General features: G+C 32.1%; 1 protein-coding gene across 1 annotated transcript in view; it reads right to left on the reverse strand.

The window, feature by feature from the left end:
• The window catches only part of POP1 (Ribonucleases P/MRP protein subunit pop1), a 62315-nt gene that overhangs the window by 12527 nt on the left and 39293 nt on the right, over positions 1 to 10495 (reverse strand). The window contains exons 2-4 of the mRNA XM_051213713.1: positions 9555 to 9838; positions 6657 to 6904; positions 3529 to 3787 (exon numbers count right to left, since the gene is read on the reverse strand). Coding sequence (XP_051069713.1) covers positions 3529 to 3787; positions 6657 to 6904; positions 9555 to 9827 — 780 coding nt within the window. The 5' untranslated portion in view covers positions 9828 to 9838. The remainder of the gene's footprint in view (positions 1 to 3528; positions 3788 to 6656; positions 6905 to 9554; positions 9839 to 10495) is intronic.

The following is a 10495-nucleotide window of genomic DNA, read 5'->3' on the forward strand; positions in this document are numbered from 1 at the left end:
ATATTGTGGATTAAATTTTTACCAGTCGTTATAAGCATCTTGTCTGTGCGGATTGTTTCAATTAATAATATCAAATGATATAAACACCGTACTCAATGAACAAGTCAGTAGCTATCTGGTCACAGTGGATAACGTGTTTGAAGTTCGAATCGAAAATGAGTTCAGTATAGGGTGTGAATATCAGATACATTTAAGTCCTAAATGAAACAAAAAACACTTTTGGGACTTTAACGTAATCTAAAGTTCATCAATCCGACAGTGTATTTGAACAATAAATTTTCCCTTTTCTTATTACAATTGCTGTGCCTGATATAGTGTTTTAGATATTAAATGGAGTATATAATCAATTCATTATTTAAAATGATGAGTAATTTAGCATGAAAATGACTACTGAATTCATCAAGATTTAATGTCGATCAAATAGACATTAACAGTCCTTGGTGGTGAATTATATTAGGTACTTTAACGCACAATATGCACCAGGACAAGATATTTCTTGTAACTTGGCATAAGCACCATCTTATGTTGACTTTTTGATTGCATAACAGGTATTTTTTATCAACTTCAAATATTTTAAGAACCAAACATTGCTAATTTTTATTTAGTTCATTATAAGATGTAAGTCATCCAGCACTGTGCAAAACCCAAGAGGAGCTATCTCAATTTTGATTGATTACCTCAAAACCATCAGTATGATATACTTTTACTGAGATTTCGTATCAAGGTTTAACTTTCGTCATATTTGCGTTGTTCATCTGGCGTGCTGGTTTCCGGTACATTGACATTCCCATAACAAACAGTTATGAATAATGCCAGACTCTTCAAATGAAATATTTGGTGAGAAATTCACTCTAATACGTAGCAGTTATCCACTCAACGGATGAACTGAATGCAACACCTATTGGACAGTGAAAACGTTGTGAATATTTTTAGTCAGACAACAAACTGGTTAATGGATTAGATTGACCCTCCCTGATTGAATCATAATTATTTAATCAGTCAAGTACATACTTAATGTCCTTGGTTAGACTATGGGGCTGACATATAAATATGAAGTATATAATGTGACTAACAAGGTAAAATGTGGATCACATTTTATTGTGTTCCATTTTAACCTTATACCTTTGGATTCAATTATTAGTAATTAAAATACATTTAAACATTGTAAACTTCTCATTTACACTCATCTAGTCAGTTCAGTCACGAACCATGTGACCACTTTGTGTCACATTACAGATAAAGGTCATGAAGTAAGTAACCGTCATGAAGCAAGAGATCATTAGATGAGTAAACAATTCAATATTTTGTTACTAATACTAACCATATTGATAAGTTACAACTTCTGACAAGCTTAATGAAGTCAGTATAACAGGAGGGAAAATCAACTTGATGAAGATTCTTCAGATATCAGCTAATTGCTAGGTGATCAAAGTGATTTGGGAAGATCATGAGTAAGAGTATAATATAAGAACGAAATACGAACAAACAGGACAAACTTTTAGTGGGTTCTTAGCAAATTGGAAAACAGTTTCTGCAAATAAACAGTTTGTGGAAAACAAGACAATAATATTACAAAGCGTTAACCAAGTTTACATAATTAATGAGTCTGATGAAATCTTTCAAATATTTTTCAGTCTATAGATTGAAAAAAACAAGATTATACAATTTATTTACATGGGTATGAAACATCATTCTTCTCGAGCCCTTATAAGTCAACATCAACATTTCTAGAAGTACCCAGATTGTTCCTGTTTAAGGGTACAGATTTACGGCTAGAATTAGGGAATTTAGGGTTAGGATTAGGAATTCAACCTTATGGTATATTGACTGTTATGTGCATCTTTAGTATAAAGCATCGAGTAAATGAAATGTTTCACGACAGAATTTTCAGATTGTGATGCGAAAACATAATACTCCACATTATCATTCTAAACTCTTTGAAAACTATACAAACTTATTTCTACTACTAGTTTGACCTGATATAAATTAAAGTTCACTTAATTTCGACCATAATTATCTTTGCTAATTTAGTGGCTAATCAATCAGTTTCAAAGTTTACATCACAAAATGATTCTCGCTAGATCAGTACTGAAAGCCTGAAAGCACTGAGCGGTCGTTTCGTTCGATTATGAGTAGTGGGGTCGAAGATTCGCTTTACTGACGAGTCCCATACTAGGACGAAACGGACATCCAGTGGTTCTATGTTCTAAATGCTAATCTAGTAAAGACTGGTTTGTGATTTAAACTTTGAAAATTCAGAAATATCCGCAAACTCCTAACAATGATAATAAAAATCATGCAATTGTTCCAAAAATTCAATTACAATCAATATATGAAACTCGAAAGGAAGATCCAACTGGTCAAATATTGAACAGTGGTTATAGAAATTGGTTTCGATAAGTGAGAAATAAAAGTTGGTCAGCAAATATCACAGAGATTTAGTGAAAAGACTAAATACAAAAAAAATATATCAAGATAGCTGGCTTTATAGACCAAAGATTCTAAAAATGTGCCCAATGTCAATCGACTGATAATTTGCTACAGAACAATATGGTAACTGTTAAAGAGACCCACTTATTAACCGAAAGCGCCGAATCAATTATGAATCAAAGTTAAAACAAGAACGCAGAGGAATATGTTTTGCTTCATTAAAATAACGCAGCTATATACAGAAAGCTAGATATAAAAATAAAAGTGGTTAAACCGTCAGTATATGGTGGTGAGCATTGCTGAACTTCATTGAATATACTAAACTGAGTCAAGTATGAGGAAGGTTCTCAACGAACACTGTCGAGAACTGATTGGAATTAGACTAGTACACTAGTGGGCCCCGGCTCAGTGGTCTAGAGGTTAAGAGTTTGAGAGTAAAGCTAGGGTTCCTGGGTTCGATTGCCAGATGCGGGATTGTAGGTATGCGCACTTGAGGACGAAGTGGCCGTCCAGTGCTTTCATGTTTTCAACGATTGCCTAACTTCGACCAGTTCATGGTTTTAATGAAATTCGTTATATAACATAAAGAATTGAAAAGTATAAGGATTGCAAACCTATTACTGACTGAATTAATCATTAAAACTTAATTTTTGACAGATATTTTAGACTTCGATATGGAAGTTAACCAACTAATGTCAGAGTTGCATAAATATTTTGTAATATTAAAGGTGAGCGATATCAATTTCGATGTGCCATTATTATCTATCAACAACCTCAAAAATTCAAAACAACTATTCATTGGAACATAACTGATCACTTAACATTTAAATCAGTTAATCAATGCTAAAAATAACAAGAAAAGTCGATTAGAAACTAATCCATAAACCATTATGTGTGATCAATTGGTTGAGACAGTTTCTGAAGTCACAAAACTGTAAAATATTCAATTATCTGGAATATGTACTTCAAATTGCTCTACAAAGTATGAATAAACAATTAAACAAATAAGAAATTCTGCAATCATCAAGCAAAATATAGAAGATAAACATAATCAGTCAAATGACAAATACCTATTTAGAAAAATAACAATCAACTTACTGAATTTAATGAACCCCATAGAATTCGAACAGGTCCAAGTACTGGACGAGAAATATCTTTAACATATTTATTAGTTGCGTATAAAATTCCAGTTTGTTCACATGACCATAAAGGAGTTTTCATGTTGGACAATTCAGGAAGCCAAGAATCAACTTGATAATCTAATTGAAATACATTATTTAAAAATTTCACTAACATATTCTCAGGTCCATATATTTGGAAACAATTAAGATAACTGACGTCAAACAATAAACAACCACTAAAATTTAAAAAAAAATACAATTGCAACAAAAAGGTTAGTTCACATGAGCAAGTACAAATAAGTAAGTAGTTACAAGCTACCACATTGTTGAGGTCATCGTAATTATTGTAACTAATGGTTAGATTTTGGGTGATATAACTAAGAATTGTTTGCACTAGCACATGTGCATGAATGTTTTAATTTTTTTTTCTTAGATTCTAAATTACCGTGCAAATTGTTTTTTTACAAGAGATAAAAATCCAGATAGATATCTGTTAGCCCAGGTTGTAATACTAGATTAGTACGACTAGATGTAATTAAAAGATAAATACTAAATAAACTGAAATAATGTAAAAGTAATGATAATGAGAAAAAATAAAGATTGAGAATACAGTGGTAAAAAGTAGAATGGAAAGGTGTGTATGGAAAAAAATATTGAAACTTAAGATCTAAAAGAAAACAAGGAGTAGATCCGTTCATGGTTTTATAACCGATTTGGAACTATATCACCCAATGTCTTCAACTCCTGACTGCGATTAACACGAGGACCCTTAATCGGATATTTCACATCTACCAACATGGTTTAGGTTGAGTAAGCAAATTCATGAACTGGTGCCATGTCTCGATATCGCCACTCCTAGCTTTGTTCCAACTTTCATTTACCCCAACCAACATTATATCCCAAAGTGGGTGATGACTGAGGATAGGTTATGTATGTCTCAACTATCTCAATCGATGAAGATTAACAACCTTGATCGTTTCATAAAACACTGTAAATATATTTTACCAATTTACTGGTTTCGGAAATAACTGATAGGGGAAATACTGGCTTCAACAAATGATTAATTAAGTCAGCATTATAAATTGTAGACACAAGAATTACAATTAAAGAAAGCTATAATTACACTAGTATATCGCCATGACCATTAAAACAACGATATAAATGGATAATCTAAAGATTTTTACGAAGATTGACTAATCTAATCGTGTACATACATTACCAGATAACCTAAACCTGCAAATATACATCGATCTATAAAGACAACTAGATTAACCACAACTTTCAATGCTATTTGAGATCCTGATTGAAACAACAAGAAAACAATGACTATTTAAAGATTTTTCGCAAATATAACATAGACAATTTTTGACTGAGATGCAATCAATTATTTTTCCAAGTTGCAAAAATTCAACAAATCTAAATACTGAATACTCTACAGAATAGCGAATTTAAGAAGTTGATAAGACAAGGGATATAATAGGAAAAGCAAACAATCAAGTGCAATCATGGAGAATAATTATCATGTCTATACAGAAATTTCAAAAGATTAGTTAATTTCTTATTGAATTATTAACCCGATAGTAATTATGATTATAATAGCATATAGAATTTTTTTATAAGCCTGGATAATTTAGATAAATGAACTATTTTGATCTTTCTACTTATTTTTTCATTTACACATATGACCTTATGATATGTGCATTATACAACATATATATTTATATGCTTTCTTGGATGTTTCATACACATAAACGTTGTATGATGTGTTGATTAAATAGAGTTCGCACGGTTGACATCTCCGCTTGACATATTACTTTTGTCTGAGTAAATAAGTACCTGAAATAAATTCATCCAGGTTACTACCACCATTGCTCAAACGGGGTTTTAGCTGAAGCAGAATGTACGAAATTAAAGAGAGAATTAACATTCATAGTTCATTCATTCATTATTTCTAATGAAGTCAATGAGTTGCCACACTATCATAAACCATAGGTGCGGAGTCGTGGATGCGTGCTGCCGAAGAGTCCTATACTAGGACGAAACGCCTGTCAAGCACTTCCAGGTTTTCAATAGTGGTCTAGCTTACATTAACTCATGAATCCAACTATTAAAATTACTACGATCTCTCTGATAACTCATAATTACAATTCCCAAATAAATAATTCCTGTATATAATAAAAATAATAAGATATTGAAAAGATGAAATACAAAATTTTGACTAGTTAAAAATGATTTTCAAGGATTTCTTCTTTAAATTATGAAAATCATTAAAACAGCGCCTCTGCTACAATTAAACTTGTTTTCGATTAATTTTGTTAAGTTCATAAATTAACTCATTCAACAGTGTTATTCGAACAGTAAAAATATGGTCTGTCGTTTTATTATTATTATGACTGCATGAACATGTATGCTGAATATGTGACAGTACACGCAAATATCCCTGTCTCCAACTAAAATGTTGTTGCTTAAATATCACTGAATGAATCAATCGCTTCCGCATATATATATATATATATATATATATATATATATATATATATATATATATATATATATATATATATATATATATATAATTATTATTAATATTATTAATCGATTTGTCTCGGAATTCGCCTCTGTATTCGCTTGCTTGCGTGTAATAGCTTTTCCGCTCAAATTCGTTTGACGTTCTTTTAGCTTAGTGATCTGCGCAATGCAATAATAAACTGTAGTCCGAGCTTCATGCTGCCTTCTCAATTTATACACCGTTGGAATTTAATTAATAATGGTTATTAGGGTGATTAATATACGAAGCCTAAGGAATTATCTCGAAGACAAACCACCACAAACAACAATCATTATAATACATGTAATAATATTTTACTCATCTATGGAGCTGGAATGGACTGCCCAGGACAGGGTTGGATGGAGAATGCTGGTGAGCGGCCCATGCTACTTCACGAGGAGTAACAGGCGTACGTAAGTAAGTAGGCAATGGTGTCCATATTACATTACACTTTCTATCAAAGTAATTTCCCAATAAGATATTAACTTCTTAATTAAAAATTCAAATAAATAACCTTAAAGATAGGTTGATTAATAAACATTATTAAAATAACTTACTTATGAGATGCTTTATAACATGCTTTGAATATTTTATTCGTTGGTGCATAAGGTAAACGCCAACCCCATTTTGTAATCATATGAAATCGTTTAGCATGCCATATATGTGTTGGTAACCAGAATGATTTTTTCTTTTTTAAATGGTTATTATGTTTATTTGTTGTAATAAAACGTGCATGTAAAGCTAAAAGACGTAATGTACGCCGACGATATCGGCGGGATTTCAATTTATTTTTAATTCGAAATGTCTTCATTTCAAGAGAAAAAATTAGAAAAAAAACAGGTTCTGAAAGACATTCAACAATTAATACTGTGAACTATAATAATAATAATAAGTTTAATTGTCATCACATATGAGTCATAAAATTTAGCAAGCAGAATAATAAAGATTTTTATTATTTTATTATTTGAACACATATATATTGGTACAGGAGTGCGCCAAATATATATGCGCCACACAATTTCAGTTCATTAATTACGTGTGGGCTGCGATACTGCCCGGGTGCCCAGACTGAAGCAGGTGGTTATCTTGGGGGGGGCCACACCCCGAGCCTTTGACCTAAAGGTCTAACCCACAAGGCAGTGGAGCATCGTCATGAGATGCAGTCCCATGGTAGCCGGTGACCAACAATTGGTTCATACGCCATTTGTTCCCGCAGGATACTGGAGCCCATGTGCACCATAGATTTGGAATCCAGTTAAAGCGCCGGACATTCGCTTTTCGTCCTCGCATTTTCGTAAACAACACCCCAGCCACGAGAAGGCAGTGAGTAGGACTTCCCTGGCAGAGGCTGTATACACGAGGCCGTGTGAGAGTATTTCGAGAGGGAGGGCGAACCCATCTCGCTCTCGGCCATACCAGGGCATTTGGGGGCAATAAAGATTTTAACAATTAACAATGAAATTTCAAGAAAGAAAGATCTGCTTTTTTTTACTCGTTTTCTGGTTTATTTTCAAAATGTACAAATATCTAAATTATATTCATAATTGATAGTCAGTCAGTCAGCTACAACGTAGGATCAGGGATATATATATGCATCGGACCAAGTTTCCATACCTCACTCATTAACACAACAAGATGAACACCAAATTCATAGAAGCAGTTACTTTAATTGTAGTAATTTATGGAGAAAAAAAAACACTTCATATAAAGATACGATACAGGGAGAAAGAATGGATGGATTCCCAACCGACCTGTTCTGTCGATCAAGCGTATTCTTAACAGAAACTAAATACAAAAACGTATTTATTTCATGAAATTTTCAATCAACAGATTGTTCTTTTAACAAATTAATTCCTGAAAAAAGTAAAATGCAAGAATCACCGAATATATATTCTTATATATATTCTTATATATTCTTGCATTAGACCAGAAACTAGAAGTTTATTAAGAAAACAATATGTAGACCGAGGATTTCATGGAATGAGTACAATGTAGTTAATTGTTCAAGCTATCTGGTTCGTGACCGTGAGATTGTTGTAATAAACTGTTGAAGACTTAGAATACCATGATTCACAACCAGTCGTAATGAAGCAGATGTTTGTTATAAAATACTTATACTTTTTACTCTGTAAATTTATTCTCTTTTCGAATTATTGTCTGTGCCTAATCTTTTCGATTAACGCTGATTTTTTTACTACTTCTATTATATTGCGATTTATCTAAAATAACTTTATATCACCACGTTAGTGTGATATGGGAACTTGAACTGATGAGTGTATATACCATGTTCCGTTTTGCTTATAAATGACTGGCCTCACAGATAATTAACATGAATATGTTATTCTCCTTACGTAATTGATGACAACTATATTTCAGACATAAAATCCTCTCTTTTATGATTTCGAATAAATAAGATGAATTTAGCCACTATAGAAAAAAGATAATTGTTGTAAGTTATAACAACCTAAACTGATAAACACAATTGTATCACGTCCTATGTTGATTAAAATGAATAGTTAGAGACTATTCAAGTCGATCAAAAATGGTCATTAATCAAAGTTAATTTCATTTTGAAAATGTAAAACCTTTAGACTTGTTTAAGTTTTTCACAATTCGTCTAAATTAACTCAAAATAGCTAAGTTAGTCACTAGTGGAATTTGTCAAGGTATAGTTTAGATTATACAAACAATCATATCTTAATATAGTATATATATACTTTCAAAATTTAGAAAAGATCACGGGATGAATGTATCAGTATGTCAATATGTCTTAGCACTAAATGCTAACATCAACAATCTCTAGACAATATTCTAGGCTCTAAAACTCGACGGCCATTCAGCCAGATCACAAGTGATTAATCACCAAACGCTGGAAATAGGAGGGATTAACTATTCTATAATAAATGAAGAAAACATCCTGGCTGGTGTGGATATTGTTCAGCAATACATTCAAAGTTTTCCTTTCATTACTTATGCAGATAAAGATAAAGAGCGTTCTAAATTGAAAAAATAATTGGCTAGTGACAACTTTCGGTAACTTGAGATATAGGTTCGATTCGGTTTATAGGAATCGCTAATTATGAACGATCGTGATTAGTCTAATACTATTGGAATCTATCATGAATGCGACAGAACCTTAGAAAACAATCAGCTGAGCAAAAAAAATTGATATCAAATGAAGACAAAATTAAAGTGGAACGACTCTATAGATCCATTGGTTAAACATGACCTTGAGATACAAAAAACAGTAAACTAAAAGTGGTAAAAACCAACATGAAAACAGCAAAAACTGTGCAAAAATATGAACCATAAAAACTGTACTTGAGATCACGATTACAGGTGAAGAAAATTAACATTTATTAACAAAAATAGAATATCCTATGATCTTAACATAAACTTGATAGTAAAGAAATGGTAGTTACAGAACATGATAAAAGTTAAGAAAAGCCTCTTACCCCAGACTTAGAACCATTCTCATTAGGGTTTGCAAGATGATGATGTTTATGAAAACGACGAGGTAATCTATTGATACGATGACTTGCAGCGCGTCTTCGTAAACGAACAGGCAATCGTTGAAGTCCAGTAAGTGCAGTGCTAGTTAAAACATTGACACTAGATTCAAAAGATGCTAATTCAGCTCCACGTACTGTAGCTAAACGCAATACATCAAAACAAGCATATTGTGAATATGTTGATTCTGGTAAGTCATTTATGGGTTTAAAATCCATAATATTGCAATCTGCATTCAATGTAAAGAATAATACAAGATAATATCAATTTTAGAAGTAATTTTTTAAACAGAAAAAGAAACACAATACAATAACTTATTGATAAAACATAAATTCAAGTATACAGAACCATTGTAGTTCTCGTTTTTTATGTGTAAGCTAAAGGAATTATCTGGTTAACTAAAAAACAAATTAGAGAACTTAAATGTTTTACGTTAAATTACAAAATTCTTGAGTTCTAATTCATTTTTGTGTTGCTTGTTTGAATCTTACCAATGATATTTAGGACTGCAATTGGTCAGTCTTTTATTGCCATATGTGAATCCTGTGTGGATTGCATCAATATTGCCTTATGTCACAAACATTATAAGATGAATGGTGATTAGCAGTGCAATTCACGACACATGTTTAATCTTATTTGGGAATCGTCATAATCATAATTTTCAAATAATACATACAAAGATATATTCAAATGTAGTGCAGTGTAATTATATGAAAAAAACAATTACCAGTATAGGGGTTGTGGAGATTATTAAGTTTTTGATTGAGAGCATGAACCGATTGATGTTAGACCACCTTTGGAAACCTGGAAGCACTGGACGAAAGTTGATCGCGCAATTTCGTGGATTGGTTGATGTTAGACACTATCACCACTGGATGCCGACTCA

This window comes from Schistosoma haematobium, chromosome 3, assembly GCF_000699445.3.
Source record: "Schistosoma haematobium chromosome 3, whole genome shotgun sequence".
Lineage (NCBI taxonomy): Eukaryota > Metazoa > Platyhelminthes > Trematoda > Strigeidida > Schistosomatidae > Schistosoma > Schistosoma haematobium.